Source organism: Macrobrachium nipponense, chromosome 36 (assembly GCF_015104395.2).
Source record: "Macrobrachium nipponense isolate FS-2020 chromosome 36, ASM1510439v2, whole genome shotgun sequence".
Lineage (NCBI taxonomy): Eukaryota > Metazoa > Arthropoda > Malacostraca > Decapoda > Palaemonidae > Macrobrachium > Macrobrachium nipponense.
Window position 1 is genome coordinate 48,470,041 of NC_087220.1, and position 19,913 is coordinate 48,489,953.

Sequence of the window (19,913 nt, forward strand, 5' to 3'; positions counted from 1 at the left end):
TGCTCATAACTTCATAATATGAAGCATTTTTTTTAAGGGGGGGGGTGGTGGGGGGGGGGGACTCTCTATCGCGAGAGTATGCATAATGTTCTGAGAGGTCCATAATAATATTATTGTGGACCTCTTAGAACATAGGTAGCATTGCTTATACGTCCAACTGAACATCTTGCACAGCAATATTCAGAACGCCTCTTATCCTTCCTCGTTGGCTTTCAACCTCCAGAAGGCTAACTTGGTTGAGATCTAGAGCTTCTTGTCTTCTGAGTGTCAGGATGAATTGCTGATAACCCAATCGGGCACTGAAACCCCTCTGATTATTACATCAAAGACGCACGAAGGGTTAGACAAGAATCTCCCAGGTAGGACAACTATCACCACAGTAGATTCACATCAACCGTGCATTTGAAATCTAGGCCAGTCTCTTACGACGCTCCTGATAAGCCAGTCACAGGGCTGGAATCTCTCAGTCGCTCACGAGAGTTCACATAGGCAGGATGCATGTTCCACCTCTCCTGAGGGATACTTTTGAAAGACGTACCCCTCAGGAGAAGTGGAACATAGAACCCACCCATGTGAACTCTCGAGAGAGACTGAGAGTTTCCAGCCCTGTGATTGGCTTATCAACAGCCATTCAGGAGCGTCGTAAGGGACTGGCCTAGACCTCAAATGCACGGTTGAAGTGAATCTACTATAATAATCCTGAGTCACTGCCGAGTCATATTCCGACAAAGAAAACGGTTGACTGGACATTTTAAGGTCCCCACTCCAACACTCGGTCAGAGCCCTTTTAGAATAACGGCCTGAATACTGCTGCTAAATATAGTCTATTAAGGTCTTTTGAACACGAAAAACATGCAGAGAAAATCAAAGGAGGTAGATTATATACGAAACAAGGCGTGATCCGACCTTCAGCTTACTCGGGACGCGTGCAAGATTTTTCACTGACGCATAACTTGCAAACATTATATTCCTAACTTAACGTGTAGTGGTCGTCGTAATTAACAATCATAATTAGTACTACTGATACTAACATCAAGGAGCAAAAAAAAAAAAAAAAAAGGACGCAAATTAAGCACGTTCATATATTCTCAGTTTTAAGGGAAACACAAAATAATTGAACAGAAATATAGGCTCTAAATGTCTCTAGCTGAAATTTAGTTATATACAATCTGCGCACTAATTTTTTAAACTTTTTCATAAACTATTCTCAATATTATTACTGTTATTATTGCCATTATTATGATTACTAACTTTAATACTACTTCAGTAACTGTGTGGATATTGCCTATTATTCATTTTTTATCATGTTATCTCATGTATCTAGATTTTGCGTGTTAACTGTCTGTACTTTGTATACTCCATGTATGTGAGCTTGAGCTGAAACTAAAATTTATTATTATTATTATTATTATTATTATTATTATTATTATATTATTAGTTATTTATTACTATTATTATTATTATTATTATATAATAATATTATTACTGTATTTCTTCCAAGAAAATACAGTGTTAACGATTTTGTAGCAGAGATCACCATCTACAATCCCGTTGTAGTCTCCAGATATATAATAATAGTAATAATACTAATAATAATACTATCATTATTATTATAGCATTATAAATTCAGTATATCAAATGAATTAAAACGAGCTAAAATCTACGGACAGACAGCCCGTTGTTTCACCAAATCTGTCCGTTGTTTCACCAACGAAAATGAAAAAAATACGATATATTCTATTAGAAATAATTTTTCTGTACTGTTTAATTTGCACAATATTCTTTTTTTACATTTTCATTCTTATAAATAAGTAATAGATATCCTTTCCTAAAATTCTTGTATCTTCAACTCAATGCGATACACCTTTTTCAGACCTTTTTTAGACCTTTCCTACCCCCCCCACCCAACAACAACAACAACAACAACAGTTTGTAGGCTCACTCCCCGAGTAAGCGATAACCCAAAGGTGTTCCAATCAAATTCGTGCAATCGCCAAGAAGTGAAGAAGGAAATGGGCAACTTATAGAACTAACCGTCCCAGTAGGGTAGGAGTGCCGTCAGTGGACCTCATGCGGTGCACTGTAGGCATTACTTAAGGTTTTTTGCAGCGTGCCTTCGGCCCCTAGCTGCAACCACTTTCGTTCCTTTTACTGTACCTCCTTTCATATTCTCTTTCTTCCATCTTACTTTCCACCCTCTCCTAACAATTGATTTACAGTGCAACTGCTTTGAGGTTTTCCTCCTGCTACACTTTACAAACCTTTTACCGTCATTTTCCATTCAGCGCTGAATGACCTCATAGTCCCAGCGATTGGCCTTTGGCCTAAATTTTATATTCAACTCGACTCAACTCAAGAACAAAAACCGCACACGTCACCGGAACAAATTTGTGAAATTCCCGTCTATGGAGTGTTCATTCGGAGGACAGACCTGAATTTTTGGAGGAAATCGATAAACTTACAATTAACTCAGCAGCCGGAGAAGATCGCTTCCGTCTATGACCATGAGAAGAATCATGTAAAAGAGTACAGAGGAAACATTAATCTCTCACGTCAAGAATCATCGTGACAATGCAAAAAATCTTCAAGCACCAAGGTCAAACGCTGAAAGACAATTCCAGAAATCATTGAGTCCTGTATCCGCTGGTATGGTAACTAGCGCCGTGGCATTCTCTCTGTATCATGATGAGTTGCCGCTGCAGTGTGGGATCTGCGGTGGGAGCCGGGAGGTTGAAACCAACATTCTTTGGAAGCTTGAATTTCAAGTCATTGGCCCCTTTGGTGTGCTTGTTCCGTATGAATAAGTTTCATCTACTGAAATAATATTTAATATTATAATAATAATAGATATGAAAAGGATTGAGAAAATCATAAGAAAAACAATCGTTAAACATCTGACTGATAAAGATCTACCTTTACCCACCAACTGGGGTCTACGGAATCCCAGCTAATCAACGAATCAGTTAATATTCAGAATCCAAATATCGGGCAGTGAAATTTACGCTAATTACATTGATTTCACTTAGGGTTTGGACGAAGTTGATTACTTCATACTTTGGAGCATGCTCAAAAAAAAAAAAAAAAAAAAAAAAACTGAGAATTGGACCTGCAGAAGTATGGCTACCTAATTTCATAAATGGAGTGCTCCAACTATCTGCCAGAATAGCAAATCAAGCCAATATTATGATCATTGATATTCATAACAGCCTCTCTCTCTCTCTCTCTCTCTCTCTCTCTCTCTCTCTCTCTCTCTCTCTCTCTCTCATATTATGATCATTGATATTCATAACAGCTCCCCCCCCCCCTCTCTCTCTCTCTCCCTTTTAATATTATGATCTTGATATTCATAACAGTCTCTCTCTCTCTCTCTCTCTCTCTCTCTCTCTCTCTCTCTCTCTCTCTCTCTATACATTCTCCTAGTTTTTTTCCAATCAGAGCGAATATCCCATTAATTTTTTGGTTCGTTGAAAGAACAAATCGCTTAATCCGCTTCATTTCTTAGATTGTCAGGAAGTGTAGGTCGAGAGGTTTGCCAGATTTTACCGCATGTTTTGTGTTTGTTTTCTGGGGCCTGCGAGGTAATTACGCTCCCATAAAATTACTGTGAAGTTTGAGTCCTTTTGTAGGCACTCACTGACTCTCAAAAATGTAGGATGTGCAGATGCAAGTTCAGCTTGTAACTCTTGTTAATTGACTATATTTTCATTTTTATTAATTTTTTTACTTTTATTTATTTTTGAAACGGTGAGGTAAACAAAAGTATGAGTGGACGAAAATTTGCAATGTGATCTGTTGATTTTGTTATTTTTTTTCATTATTACAATAGATTGTTTTTTATGTCTTTGAAGACTGATTAACTTCCTATCAAAAACAGTGATTAACAAGTAAAAAAAAAATGAACCGAGGTTTCTTCGGCGCAATCGAGTTTTCTGTACAGCATATAATGCTGTACGAAACTCTCAGCCGGCTGTGGTGTTCTGTGTTGTTCCGTTGCTAGACGCACGGTCATGGCTAACTTAGTTTTAAGTAAATTAAAAACTGCTGAGGCTAGGGGGCTGCAATTTGGTATGTTTGATGATTAGAGGGTCGATGATCAACATACCAATTTGCAGCTCTCTAGCCTCAGCAGATTTTAAGATCTGATGGCGGACAGAAAAAGTGCGGACGGACAGACAAATCCATCTCAATCGTGTACTTTTACAGAACACTGAAAACGAGTGAGACAACAGCCCGTCTTTAAGCGTCTTGCTAGTTGTCTTGTTGTTTATATTAGAGAGACTAAATACCTCTCTCTATAAACATGTGGTTATGATTTGTATTGATTTTTTAATTCAAGATTTATATGTAGGACAAGAAGTGAATTTGGCTCATTCTTAGTAGGGTCTTGAGGATGAAATTTCCTGATTAAAAAATAAATTCTCATTATGAAACGTCTGGAAATAGGCTTAAGCATAATGTCATAACTGATTAAATGATCAGATATTGCATGAATTTCCATATAAATGTATATATATATATATATATATATATATATATATATATATTATATATATATTATTGTACGTTGTGCATGTATCTGTGCTTCGAATTACAGGCCAGTTGAATTTCATACTATGCTTTATTTTCTTAAGTAAATGAAAGTGTAATTAAGAGGTTTTTTTACCTATTTATTGTATTTGCATTTACTATTATTCTCTTGGTTAAATTTTCTGTTTTTACACATTATTATTATTATTATTATTATTATTATTATTATCATTATTATTATTATTATTATTATTATTATTATTATTATTATTATTATTATTATTATGTGAAAACTCTATTTGCAACGTAATAATGATGATAATAATAAATATTATCTTTATTACTATTATTACTCTATAGAAACTTTATTTGCAACGTAATAATTAATAATAATAATAATAATAATAATAATAATAATAATAATAATAACAACCATCATCCTACACAATGCCCCAGCTTCTAACAAAACACCCCTTTCCCCTTTTCTCCCACTGCCCCAGGGTACGGCCACATAGCGCCCAAAACGGACTGGGGCAAAGTGATCACCATCATCTACGCCATCCCGGGCGTCCCGCTCATGATGCTGTGCCTGGCGAACATCGGCGACGGCATGGCCCACTCCTTCAGGTTCCTCTACTGGAAGGTCTGCTGCTACGCCTGCACCAAGAGGCCCAAGAAGAAGAGGAGGGTCCGGCACATGAGGGGCAGTACTAGGAGGTGAGAGAGAGAGAGAGAGAGAGAGAGAGAGAGAGATAAAGTTAGACATGTCAGTGGGTCTCTAAAATATGGGAGAGAATAAGAGAAGAGGGTCTCATTTACAGGAGAGAGAGAGAGAGAGAGAGAGATACGTGTGTTAGAGGATTTCTCAAAGATGGGAACGAATAAGAGAAAGGGGTCTCATCTACAGGAGAGAGAGAGAGAGAGAGAGAGAGAGAGAGAGAGAGTTACGCATGTAGTGGATTTCTAGAAGATGGGAGAGAATAAGAGAAGGGGGGGGGCGTCTCATTTAGAGAGAGAGATAGAGAGAGAGGAAGGGTAACGCATGTCAGTGGATCTCTAAAAGATTGGAGAGAATAAGAGAAGGGGGTCTCATTTGCAGAGAGAGAGAGATGGGGGGGGGGAACGGATTGAACTTATAAGATGAAGAAGAAGAAGAAAAAGTGAAGAATTAAGGATATAAGCCAGACTTCTAGAAGGTAAGAGAGAGAGAGAGAGAGAGAGAGAGCGAGGCATGTTAGTGGGTCCATAAAAAGAGAAAAGAGCCTCATTGAGAGAGAGAGAGAGAGAGAGAGAGAGAGAGAGAGGAGTGAGAATGGACAGATAGAATAAAGAGAAAAATTGAATTTATAAGAGGAAGAAGGAGAAGAAGGAAAAATGGAAAATTAAGGATAAAAACCAGACTTCTAGAAGGTAAGAGAGAGGAGGAGAGAGAGAGAGAGAGAGAGAGAGAGAGAGAGAGGGAAAGAGAGGGATAAATAAGAGGGAACTCCAGTTGTGTGGGAATGAATGGAAGGGAAAAAATATATGACATTTGATAACAAAACAACTACTACTGCTAAATACAAACGCAAAGAGAGAGAGAACCTGCTTGCTAAATTGCTTTAGAAAGTTGCTAACGGTAATTGGCGACCTGTTTAGGCTGTGGGTTGCTATGTGACAAAACGTTGTTATAGTGGTCTTGTCAGCAAGCGGGGCTGTGAGGTGATCTGAAATCGATACCCCTGTGAAGGGAAAGCAAGGCATTCCATCCGTAATTACGAATATCTAGCAAGCAGTGACGTTGGACTTCATTTTTGGAGGGATTGAAGGTGTCACAGGGCTTTATTTAGTTTGCAGAATAGCGCGTGGTGGAGTGCCCTAGGTCCAGGTCTGGGCTCCTAAACAGTTTTATTGGGTGGCAATGAATTGATATCTAGGCTTGCGATTGGACCTCGGTTTTCATCTCTCTCTCTCTCTCTCTCTCTCTCTCTCTCTCTCTCTCTCTCTCTCTCTTTACTGTTGTTGGCGGTAATTCATTATTTATTTCTATGCTTATGTTTGGGTCGAAGACTGGCTGACTTATAGAAAACAGAGAGTCGTAATAAATGGTGAAGAATCAGAATGGGCAGATGTAACAAGCGGAGTTCCCCAGGGTTCTGGCCTTGGCCCTCTCTTTTGGTTTTATTTACATTAATGACATTGATGTAGGCTTAACTAGCAGGATAGCCAAATTTGCAGATGACACCAAACTAGGTGTAAATGCAGCAGACCCAGATGCAGTGGAAAGTTTAAGAAATGATCTAATGAAAATAGGAGAGTAGTAAAAAAAATGGCAAATGCCTTTTAACGTAGATAAGTGTCAAGTGTTACAAATAGGAACAAACAACCCTCATGCCAGCTACATGCTGCTTGGGAATGACATAAATAGTGTAGAACAAAACAGTGCATAAAAGCTGAAAAGAAGGCACAGAAACTAGTGGGATACATAAAAAGGCAGTTCAGATACAGAAACAAGGAAACGGTGCTGCAGCTCTACACATCAATAGTTAGACCCCATCTTGAATATGCAGTACAGTTCAGGTCACCAACACTAAGAAAAGACATAAATAGATTAGGAGCACAAGCAAGAGCCACAAAGTTAATTCCATCGATCAGGCAAATAGGTTACCGAAGACGACTAGAGAGCCTGAATATGTATGGCTTAGAAACACGACGATTGCGAGGACAACTAGTAGAAACATTTAAAATACTGAAAGGCATAACAAAAGTAGACAGTAACCTATTTACATTAAACGAAAACCAGACAAGAAATAATGGATGGAAACTAGAGCTGAAGAGATACAATACTTGCCATTGTGGGAACTTCTTTACATACAAGATATGTGACACGTGGAATAAACTACCACCAGAAGTAAACAACAACAGTGCGGAAGAGTTTAAAAGAAAGCTAGACAAAATCATTAGCACACTGTGAATACACAATAAAACCTGCTCCTACAGATAAGTGAGCACACGATGTCTCCTTGGATGGACTAACAAGTCTCTGAGACATCCTAATCCTTGTAACTCCTTGTAATCTCTCTCTCTCTCTCTCTCTCTCTCTCTCTCTCTCTCTCTCTCTCTCGTTATTGGTGGTAATTCATTATTTATTTCTATGCGTATATTTGGACGCCCTCTCCTCATACTCTCTCTCTCTCTCCTCTTCCCTCTCTCTCTCTCTCTCTCTGTGTGTGTGTGTGTATGTGTGTGTGTGTACCGTTGCAGGGAAGATGATTTTTTCTGACAAGCAATATTTATAGCTAATATTTATAGGAGAAAGCAAGCTTAAAAGGTATGATCATGCAAAGATATTCCAGGGTCATTTGTCTTATGAGGCCAGACACAGGAACCGAAACTTACAGCTTATGTTGGGCTTTTGTAGGATCCTTATGGTGGAACTTGAAAGCTTGGAGATACCTCTTGTAAGACTCAAAATGGTTTATCCCCAGATGTAACATTTGGGATAGCATAGAAGTGCTTTTGGAATTTTTGAAGTTTAGAAATTGGAAAGGAGTGCAATTCGAAGTTCATCATTTGACAGAAAAATGAGAGAGAGAGAGAGAGAGAGAGAGAGAGAGAGAGAGAGAGAGAGAGAGAGAGAGAGAGAGAGAGAATATTTTTATTGTAAGAATTTTCCGGAGAGGATGGAGATTCGACATGTGATTTGCGTGTTTGATGGACGGGGGTGTGCGAGGTAACATACATATCAGAAACAGTTAGCTCATTAAATCAATGTCCGTTCCGAAACTTGTCGAAACTTACGCGTAACATATTGTATATATGTGTGTGTATACGTGTGTATGTATATATGGTGTACTTTAGAAAAGGAATAAACCTACCAGCAAGATTAGGTGTGAGGAGTCGTAAATATAATATAAAAGTAAATTCATTCCAGACAAGGGAATTTTAATGCAGTCACCTGGTAGCATTGTCAAATACCCATAAGCCCTAAGCGCAGTGTTGCCAATATAAAGAGAATTGCAGAGCGACAGCACAGCACAAGACTCTCTAAACACTGCTTCGTTGACTTCCCCACCAAATAAATTCTTCTGAATCTCTGTTAAGGATAACAGAATTTTTTCTAGATAAACCATCATGTCACTGGTACACATTAAAAACAATGAAGGACCCAGAACGCTACTCTGGGGAACACCAGGCAAGGTACAGGAATGTAGTGCACAGCAGAGACCTTGTCAAATACAAAGAAAATGGATATTTGACCATTATATGCTTACAATTCATGGCTGGAGTGCTTTTGGAGGATCATTAGTAAACAAAGTTTAATGTAAAGATGTTAAAGATTTGTTGTCCAAATGCTGGAAGACAGATGAGATCTGAAAAATTGAAATGATTCGAACATGTGAGGAGAAGGAGAACACATCAGTTAGTAGTAGTATGGAAGTAGCAGGACGCAGACCAGTAGGAGGACTCAGAGAATATACATATACACTTCATGCATTACTGTCCATTGTGCGTTTGTCCCTTAGACATCTTGTTAGGATCGAATCATTTTTATTGTCACTTCCAAACCAGTGACCATCACACTGCACGCCAGGGCAAGATCTACGGAGATCTGAAGTTTTTATGGGCTCTCCCTTGTCCCTGTAAGAGGAACCGTCTCCTCCTAGCAGAACAAGGCGTGATCCGACCTCCAGCTTACTCGGGGGTGCATGCTAAAATCTACAGTCAAATAGAGCGTTGTTTCACCAACGAAAATTAAAACAAGTACGCTATTTTTTTACATTCTCATTCTCATAAATAACTGAGAAATATCCTATCCTAAAATTCCTGTATCTTTAACTCAACACGAAACACCTTTTTCAGACCTTTTTAGGCTTTTCCATACACCTTTCTTAACCTCCCCCCCACAAGAACAACAACAACAACAACAACAACAAAAAAGTAGTTTGTATGCTTACTCCCCGAGCAAGAGAATTAAATCAGGATGGTTTGGGGGTAGGGTACAGCAGCTTCTGAGGGGAGAGATTTGGAATCTTCTACCCAACAGATGCTTCCGTATTGGTGCCCTCTTGGGCTGCGGGGTGGGGGTGGGGGGCGGGGTTAGGGTGATGGGTCTGGGTAGTTCCGTCAAGTTTATCCTAATGTCCAGGATTAATGTGTGTGTGTATGTATGTATTTATGTATATAATTAGCCGTATAGTTCATAAGTATTTATAATTTTAACCAAATTGCATTACAAATACAAAATTTCTATTGTAACATCTCATCAGCATGAAACTTAGTTTTAAGAAAGATTAGAATTTCCATACCCACCTTCAGTCGGGCCCATTTAGCACGCTCCTACTAACAAGCTTCAGCAGCAGCACGGGTATCACTCAGTCCCCGGGGCATTTGCAGATACCCATCCCAGCAGGGCTCGGGCCGGATACGTTCGTCCTCCTTCAGGAGATCAAACCGAGCGTCGGAGAAGTCGGCCGACTCTCACCTGAGCGATTCGGCTTTCTATACGTCCTCCTATTCGGAACCTGAGTATAAGTGAGTATTCTGATTAAGAGGAAGAAGAAGAAGAAGAAGCAGAAGGAAAAGGTGATGGAGAGAGAGAGAGAGAGAGAGAGAGAGAGAGAGAGAGAGAGAGAGAGAGAGAGATGGATGTTCAGTAGTTTCTCCTAAAAGTGGTTTCTTTTTACAACCTTTTTTAAACTTAGTTTAAATACTTTAAATTTTAATTTTTAAGTACTTCAGATTTTGATTTTAGGCACCTTAATTTTTGTTGTATTCATAGTATTTTATTTTAATGCAAATGCCAATAAGACAGGCAACTAAATTCCCTTATCTCGCTCAGGGTCGGTGGAACCAATGGGAAGGAAGAGGAGGGAACAGGAGAAGGGAAAGTAAAGGGAGGGAAACAGGAAAGAAAGGGGGGGAACTGGGGAGATATGGTCTTCGACCACAGTGAAAGCCTCTTGAATATCTAAGGTGTTGATGAGTGAGGAGAAACAGAAGTTGGGAGAGAATTCCACAGCACAGTAGTAGAGGACAATCAAATCGCATAATTGTGCAGTCTGAGGATCACTGATTTTCGCAGAGTAGATGTGGGAAGAGATGTCCTGAAGGGTGTTACAAGGCCGTCATGAGATTATGGAACGGTGGCATGAGCAATACCCATTGAAGACGGACAGAAGAAACCGCCTTGCTGAGGAGACTGGGACACTTGCATGACAGCAAAAGATAAGGCCGTTATTGATTGAATGACCTCATATGCAGTCCCATTGAGGTGAAGGCATAACTTGGAGCATCTAAACAATACAATGAATGACCGCATATGCAGTCCCATTGAGGTGAAGGCATAACTTGAGCATCTAAACATTACAATGAATGACCTCATATGCAGTCCCATTGAGGTGAAGACATAACTTGGAGTTTCTAAACAGTACAGCGAATTTCATAAGACAAGTTTGAAATACCTGAGCACCCAAAATGCTGATAGAAGTGACAGGCTCAGGTACACATTCAGAAAAATAACCAGAGAACTTGATAAGAGCTGAGACAGATAAATTGATAGAACATGTCATGGAGGGATTTAGTTTGACTCTCAAAAAAAGAAATTTCATTTCCGTTGATAAGAGATTTTAGATTGAGTGCGAATGACAGGAGAAATGTGGTAAGTTCAGGTATAATCACCTGGAAAGGCCGGAGGAGGTAGAATAAAAAACATCATAGACAAAACGTAGTAAATTAAGTAGTTGATACGAAAACGTAACCCTGAGGAACACCTCTTGGGATGGGGAAAGAAGCAGCTGTAGTTCTTTCCCAACAGCAGATACAGAAATATGAGAAAAAAAGATAGAAATAAGTTCACCAGTCATTTCAAGGAAGTTCAGGCATCATGATGCCAGAAACCGCCAGATACCTCAAAGAGACATCAAGGAGTGATGCATAAGATTGTCCAAGGTCTCGTTAAACATGACCAAACATTATTTAGACGAGAGAAGTTCACCAATTAATCTTACCGTACTGAAATTATCCTAGGAGTCCAAAGAAATAGCGTCTCAGCGGCGTGGTTGGTATGGTATTAGCGTCCCACCTCGGTGGTCGCGGGTTCGATTCTCGGTCATTCCATTGAGGAGTGAGAGATGTGTATTTCTGGTGATGGAAGTTCACTCTCGACGTGGTTCGGAAGTCACGTAAAGCCGTTGGTCCCGTTGCTGAATAACCGCTGGTTCCATGCAACGTAAAAGCACCATACAAACAAACAAAGGAAGGTATGTGGATTCATTGTTGCTTTGCGAAAATGAGAACGAAGTAAGGTTAAGGATTAGAGCGCTCCTCCTCTTTTGGAAGTTGCTAAATGAAAACGCGTTTCCGAGATGGACGATAAGAGCAGAACTTGAAATTCAGACGATCACGAAGGGCAATAATTTGATCTGGCACATCAGCGAACTCCTCGCGGAAGTACGATCCGGGCCTGACAGATGTCTAGCCGGTTATTGAGGTTGCATGAACTTACTGAGGCTTAACAAGCACAGAATATTGAGGAGGACCAGCATTAGAGAGGAGGAGAAAAGTAGGAAAACCTGAAGCTCTGAAATCGCTGAAAAGTTGACTGAAAAAATGAGAAGCGAAATGTAGGTCATTATTGCTAGTAGAGCCAACTTGTTATTGTGGTATAAACATATTCACACGCTCTTTTTCAGTTACTGAATGAATAAAGAATAAAGTATAGAAAGATTTTTTAAAGAAGGCCGCTCTGTAGGAGCTCTTTACAATAATGCATAAGAAGATTTTACGTTGGGATCAAAACCTAGAATGCTATACGATCATCCTACCCCTACACCTTCAGGAGGTAGGGCCGTTATGAGGTGCACTGTAGGCATTTACTTAACGTTCTTTCCAGCGTGCCTTCCGCCACTACCTGCAACCCCTTTAGTTCCTTTTACTGCACCTCCTTTCATATTAGCTTTCATCCATCTGACTTTCCACCCTCTCTCCTAACAAATGATTCATAGTGCAACTGCTTTGAGGTTTTCCTCTTGTTACACCTTTCAGACCTTTTACTGTCAATTTCCGTTTCAGCGCTCGATGACCTCGTAGGTCCCAGTGCTTGGCCCCTCTTAAATTCTATATCCAGTCACTCTATACGGTCATCCTAAAGCCTATAGATGATGTCTCTCCGTCTAAGAAATCATGTCAGCTGTAGGTACTTTTCGTTACAAGGTTCTCGTGACTGTCTCTAACACCTTTCAACAATAATCCTCTTAACTAAAAGACTTTTACATTTACAGAGAAATATTAAGCGCCTCGGTAGCGTGATCGGTATGGTTTTGGCCTGCCACCTCGGTGGCAGCGAGTTCGATTCTCGGGCATTCCACTGAGGTGTGAGAGATGTGCATTTCTGGTGATAGAGGTTCACTCTCGACGTGGTTCGGAAGTCACGTAAAGCCGTTGGTCCCGTTGCTGAATAACCACTGGTTCCATGCAACGTAAAAACACCATACAAACAAGCAAACAAAAACAGAGAAATATTGTTAATAAATTCTTAAAACAAGGAAGGTGAATATTAAAAAAGTCTTCAAGCAAAGAGAGTGTGTTAGAAAATCCACTTGGTTTCAGCCTAGCCAATGCTAGTTTTGTCAGTGATGTTAGTGATCCATCAACATTATTGACGGTGTGTGGACGACACGTTTGTAGTACATCTTAGGAAGAAGTACTTCTTTTTCTTCAGTCTTCTGAATTCTGAACATGCAAATGTTGAATTCATCTCTGAAGCAGAACAAAATTGCTTTCCTTAATGTGCAAACTGAGAAACAGGACGAAATCTCCTCATCTCTAAAACAGAAAACGGACAGTTACGGACTTAAAACCAAATATAACTGTTAAATACAAAGGTATCAGACCCTACAATCGTAATCCATGTTTATATATATATATATATATATATATATATATATATATATATATATATATAGTGTGTGTGTGTGTGCGTAAATGCACATTTGCATGCGTATGTACGTATGTGTACGCATACACACAAATATATTTTGGGTGAGTGTGTGCTTGTGTGTTTTTCCCTATATATGTGTGTGTATATTAGGTAGACAGACTGAAATTTTGCATATTTTTCCTACTGTAATTGATTACATTTTTTGTTATTTGCATGATGTAGAACTTATAGATATGAATGCTTCTTTTGAATATCTGATTAGGGTAACAACAAAAGGTAACTAGTTTTTTTGTAAAACAAAATTAAGAATAGTCTGGAAGAATCCTCGTATTTTAATGGCGGAAGCTAATGAGGTCATTTTTCAACTTAAAAGTGCAAATGATAAAAATGGCGATTTTAAAATGTCAATAAATGTACAAGTAGATTTTATGTGTACCGAAGGTTTCATTGAACAGTTTGGTGCTGATGAACTTCCTAATTTGTAATACCGTTTCTCAGGCTGTCTGGTTCGTGCGAAACCTGGCCCCGTTTCTAATTATTCTCGTGCCTTTTTTTCCTACAGTCCAAGAAAATGGGACTGAACCTCTTCCGAAGAAACCCAAACTCGCTCTCCCACTGGTGCCCAACTTTTCCTTCTTTTTTGGTCTCTTATTTGCATCCTGTGCCCATTTTCTGTTGCCGGTCACCATTTTCTGTTGCCTCCCAGGATGTACGACGACATGGTCGACGCGGACATGCGAGGCCTGCAGAGGAATCGTCCTTCTGACCGCAGCCACCACACCAGGTCGTCCCAGAATTCCAAGGGGTCAGATCACCTTACGCCGCCCCCAAAGGAGGGCTTGCAGGTGAGTCTCTTGGGCGAGGTGGGCATCCCAGTTACCCACTTGGGCATGCAGGTGTCAAATTATATTCGGTGCCATGCTTCGCTCAGGAACTGTATGTCTCACGGGTAAGGTTTCTTGGCCTCGTATAGCGGGCCTCGATTGATTTTGTTTCTGTAGATTTTCGTCGCCAATTGGAATAAAATCAAGTTGCGCATGCGCGTTACCAATGCTTTTGTAAAAATAAATAGGATTATCTCAAATTTTACCTTATATTAACCCTTCGCGTTATTATCTGGTTAAATTTACGAAGCACTAAGTAGTCAATACCCTTTTAAATAATTGTATACATTGACAACTACGTAAAAATACAGTTTTACGTAGTTTTCAATGTACACAATTATGAAAAAGGGTATTGACTACTTTGTACTTCGTAAATTTAACCTGATTGCACAAAGAGTAATATAAGGTAAGATTTGAGATAATCATATTTATTTTCATAAGCGCAAATGGTCAACGTGGATGACCTTTGTTAACTTAAATAACCTATTTTAGTCATGTAAATATACAGACATGCAATTAAATATACGTATGCTCGAGGTTTCCCAAAGCATATGAAAAAAGATGTGTTAAATATCCTACTATCTTTGAAGGTTTTACATTTGGCGTAGACGTCCGTATTCTCCTTAATGTAATGGGACAAGTTTGTCAGAACCCCAGGGATTGTTATGAAATACACCGAACTATATCCTCAATGCAAGTCTACTTCTAAACACCCTGAATTAATTAAGGTTTAGATGCGTGAGTATAATTTCGATGAGTAAATGTTTGGTTCAGGTCATTATATGACGTGGGCATCTTTGAAGTCAAGTGTTAGCTTCGTATGTACACCTGGAAGACATCAACTTGCATTTCACTGCAATGGGGGTTTGTTCAACTGTTCATTATAGTGTTCTTTTTAAGGGGCATTTTCATTGTAATTGTGTTAACTTTTCATTGTAATGTATGTTTAGGCAAATGTTTTATAACTACTGAATTTTGTTCATCTGACGATTTCATTATAATGAGTTACATTATAGTGTCCTTTTTAACTGGTATTTTCATTATAATTGTGTTAACTTTTCATTGTAATTATGTTTAGACAAATGTCTTGCCTAATCTGAAGTTTGTTCATCTCATGATTTCATTATGAGTTATATTGAACGTGTCATTGTGATATAAGGGGTTTGTTTAGTTTAATGTCATTATAAGATCGTCTGTACAGAAAAATGTTTTATTATAAAAGTCCTGTTCAAAGAGTCTCTTGTAAAGAAGTATCTTTACCCAACAATTTTTATTACAATGAAACTTTCATAACTGTCTGTCTCAATATATGCTTGTTGGTTTAGTATTTCCATTTATTTGTTGCAATTACACAGAAAATTTTACATTATTATTATTATTATTATATTATTATTATTATTATTAATTATTATGATTATTATTAATATTATTATTATTATGTTGTTATTATTATTATTATATTATATTCTTATTATTATTATTATTATTATTATTCACAAGATGAAACCTATTCATATGGAACAATCCCACCAAAGGGGCCATTGACTTGCAATTCAAGCTTCCAAAGAATGCGGTGTTCATGAGGAAGAAGTAAAGGGAGGTAAAGGGATATACAGAAAGAAGAGACCCCACTTATTAAAAAAGAAAAAAAATTAATAAACTAACAAACAAATATAAATGTAATAAGATGCAAGTATTAGGGTGGTAATGTATTTCACCTTCGCTTGGACTTCTGAAGTTCCAGTTCCAGAGTCCAGCGGTTTGAGGAATGAAGGACCTCTGGAACTGAGAACTGAGCGTCTGTGGAAGTTTGCTCATGAAGCTCAGCATTAGATTATAATAATTGTCACTGCTACGTAAACTGACAGAGAGAGAGAGAGAGAGAGAGAGAGAGAGAGAGAGAGACGAGACAGGAGAGAGAGACAAGAGAGAGCGAGAGAGAGAGAGGAGAGAGAGAGGGTGGGGTTTTAGCCATAGACGCGGGAGTATATATGAAGCAAAAGGGGACATATTTTAAATAAGGACATTTTTGCTTTATTTTGTAGGTATTTTTAAAACTGGAGCAAAAACTAGGATATTTCTCTCTCTCTCTCTTCTCTTTCTCTGTCATGTATACGCTTAGGCTTGCAACATCATTAACAACCCTTCAATATTTTCAGGATGATGGTCGGGTTGCCGTACTCTTCAACAAGTACGCCCTTGAAACAGAAGGTTTACCGGCTGATAATGGCCACATGGTGACCGAGACCAACAGGGACGTGGAAGGCAGACCGTAAGTAGGCGCAGAGTGCATGTGGTGAGAACGGGGCGAAAAAGAAAAAAATCTTAAATTTCTTTAATATTTATGGCATTGGTATGATGGAAGACACTGAGAATTCCTTTGGAAAAAAAGGAAAGACAATGGTTCTCAAATTTATTTGGAAAAATCACTCTTTTCTGAATAATACAGTAATCCAAACAAAGTCCCGTTGTTTTAAATAATATTAAGCTCATTCATGTCACGTTTTCTATTTTGTTATTGGCCTCCTTAGAGCGAGTACTAAAAATTTTATACATCATGGCTTATAGCGTACTGTGAGATTAAATCTTCATTGTTAGGTGAATAATCAAGCAGTCTGCAAGCTTATCGAAAACTTTTTTTACATAATTTACATAAATTTGGTGAGATTTATGCAAAATATAAGTACAAGCAGTCCCTGGGTTATGTTAGGTTCGAGTTACGTTGTTCCGGACTTACGTCGCTTGCCTCATGGCGCTGTTAACCAGAATTTTCAGCGCCATAAGTGGATTTACGGCAACATTACCTGCTTTACGGTGCTGTAACCTAGGCTTACAGCAGTTACGGCACTGTAACAGCGCTGTAATTGCTATTTATTCCTATTATAATTATGATGATTCGGGGTAAGGCAACTTTCAGCTTACAGCACCCTGGCAGGAACAGAACCCCCGTTGTAACCCAGGGACTGCCTGAGGAAATTCAGTTGAATTAATTTGGTGTTCACCTCTGAATATTATTGTCCTAGATATCAATTACAGTTTGTGTGCTGTAATTGATATCTAGTAAATCCCTGTAACAAATTGATTAATTTTTCACAGTAATGTATTAATAGACCCAGTATAATGAGTCAAAAGAATTTTGCAAACAGTAAACACTGAAAAAAACTAATGTGGGGAATTTAGTAAAGTATTTCTGGATGTTAATCACACAAATTCATTATTCAATTTTACAGGTTTTACACTTGATTGTCAGTTTTGGAATTCGAAGGAGCTTTATGATTTTAATGAAGGATATAATTTTCGTATTTTGACTTTTATCAGCCAGAGGTTTATTAAATCCATCAACCCCGTAAGGTGGTAGAGCCATCAGCATGCACCACTGTAGGCATTACTTGAGGTTCTTTGCGGCGTCCCTTTGACCCCTAGCTGCGCCCCTGTAGTTCATTTTGCAGTACCTCATTTCATATTCTCTTTCTTCCATCTTACTTCCCACCCTCTCTTAACAAATGATTCATAGTACAACTGCTTTGAGGTTTTCCTCCTGTGACACCTTTCAAACCTTTTACTGTCCATTTCCGTATCGGAGCTGAATGACCTAATAGGTCCCAGTGCTTGGCCTTTGGCCTCAGTTCTATTGGCAGTTCCCAGTTATCAGCGGACTCGGTTAATGGCGATCCGGTTTTATGGCGCTTGTCTAGCGCCATAACATACCTAACACAGGCACCATGAACTGGTTATCAGCACCATAAGCGCTACAAATCACCGAGTTTCGGCTAATGGCAGTTTTCGCCTATCCGCACCCTGCCGATAACCGGGGACTGCCTATATTCACCTTAATTCAACCCATCAAGCTAATTCCCTTAATTCATCCCAACAGGGAACGAGAGAGCAAAAGAAGTAAAAGGGATGAGGATGCTGACCTTCCAGTCATCCACCAGCCCAGAGGTCCAAGAACTGTTTCTGGTGGAGGTGAGTCAAGGTCTTTAGGGCCTCTGTTTTATGAAGTCCAGGAGCATAGTTCAATTTTTATAATTTTTTACTCTTTTATTTATTTATTTATTTTTTTTTTTTTTTATTTTTTTTTTTGTCAGTAGGTGAAGCTGAGAAATCCATATTCTTGAAGGGGAACCTTTGCATTCTGTTTTATGGTACTGGATTTGACAGGAGTTTTCAGTAAAAGATGTCCAGAAGTTAGCTCGAGTTTATCTATGAGTGGATATATAGTTACTGTATTTTTGTGCAGCTACAATAAAAGAACTCACGCATTTTGCTTTACTATAGGATATTTTTGTATGCAAAGTCACTGAGACCCAGTTAGATATAAACAAGTGTATTTCAGTTTTTGGACTAAAAAAGATATGCACCACCCTACTTGCAAACGAGTTACGTTTGTACATTGGTCACTTTACCTCCTCATGCCCTTAAGTACAGTAAGTTATAAAGTCAATACAGTATTGTAGGGTTTTTCATCTTAAAGCACGATACACTTTACATACAGTGCTGTGTGTACAGAATAGAGTACCGTAGTGTGGCGCAATTACCATCGCTCACGGGGACTTGTCTGTCTTCGTTAAGTAAGAAATTAATTGGGCTGAATTTGAAACGACCAGAAATTCGTTAATAGAGGAAGTTTAGCATTGGGACCAATATATTTTGATTGGGGAAGGTACAATTTTATACAATAGTATGTAAAAAATACTTGTTGATCATTAAAAAAAAAGATTTAAATGACAACTAAGCAACATATTTTATATAGCATTATATGAATACTTATTTTTCTTAATCAAATTATATGGGTCAGAATAATAAATTCCCTATATTAATGATTTTATGGGCGATTCAAATCCGGCCCCCTTAATTTCTTATGGAGCAAAAACAGCCAAGTGGCCCAGCACGTGACCCGCGACATCAAGGCTAAGGTACTCTATATAGTCGATCAAAACAAAATTTGAAATAATTTCAATTTGCCATCTCATATTTGTTTGGGTAACAAAGCATTGCCCTGGATTTTAAGAAGATTAGATTCCTTGGACTCCAAGTATTACTGGTGAAATGAAATAGGAACCGTGTCCCATCAACATATTCCATGTGCAAATCTTCCAAAGTAAATCCCTTAGATTGACGGACAGGAGATAGAATTTAACTCCAGAACATGTTATATTTGAATCAGATTACATGAATTCATTTATGTTAGGTTATTTTAGGGCCAGCCAAATCAGGTTATGTTAGAAACTATGTCAGGTTATTTCTATAATCATTTATGTGCGTTTTTTAAGTCAAAATGAATTGGGCTGGGAAATTTTCATTGGTTAAAGGAAATAATGATTAACAACACAAATATTCAGTTCGTGCGTCTGACATCTTCAGTGGTATTAAAAAAATTGGATGCCATAGGTTACAGTTAGCCATAATCACCAAGTTAGGTTAAGTTAATATTTTTTTATAAACAACCGCTCCCTCTCTTTTATCTAAATCATACAATAATTTTGGTACTGTTTTTTTATGACTGTTTTCCTACCATGGGATTCAGTGCTGTTATCATAATGTTCATATTGAGATTAGGTAGTAATGATTAATGCATAACT

General features: G+C 38.4%; 1 protein-coding gene across 6 annotated transcripts in view; it reads left to right on the top strand.

The window, feature by feature from the left end:
- The window catches only part of LOC135203609 (TWiK family of potassium channels protein 7-like), a 194,784-nt gene that overhangs the window by 168,184 nt on the left and 6,687 nt on the right, over window positions 1-19,913 (top strand). For 5 of the 6 annotated variants that reach the window (XM_064233431.1, XM_064233435.1, XM_064233434.1 and 2 more), the window contains 5 exons: window positions 5,028-5,244; window positions 9,904-10,041; window positions 14,154-14,292; window positions 16,491-16,603; window positions 18,206-18,297. In XM_064233431.1, coding sequence (XP_064089501.1) covers window positions 5,028-5,244; window positions 9,904-10,041; window positions 14,154-14,292; window positions 16,491-16,603; window positions 18,206-18,297 — 699 coding nt within the window. The remainder of the gene's footprint in view (window positions 1-5,027; window positions 5,245-9,903; window positions 10,042-14,153; window positions 14,293-16,490; window positions 16,604-18,205; window positions 18,298-19,913) is intronic. The other variant, XM_064233436.1, reaches the window with a different exon arrangement.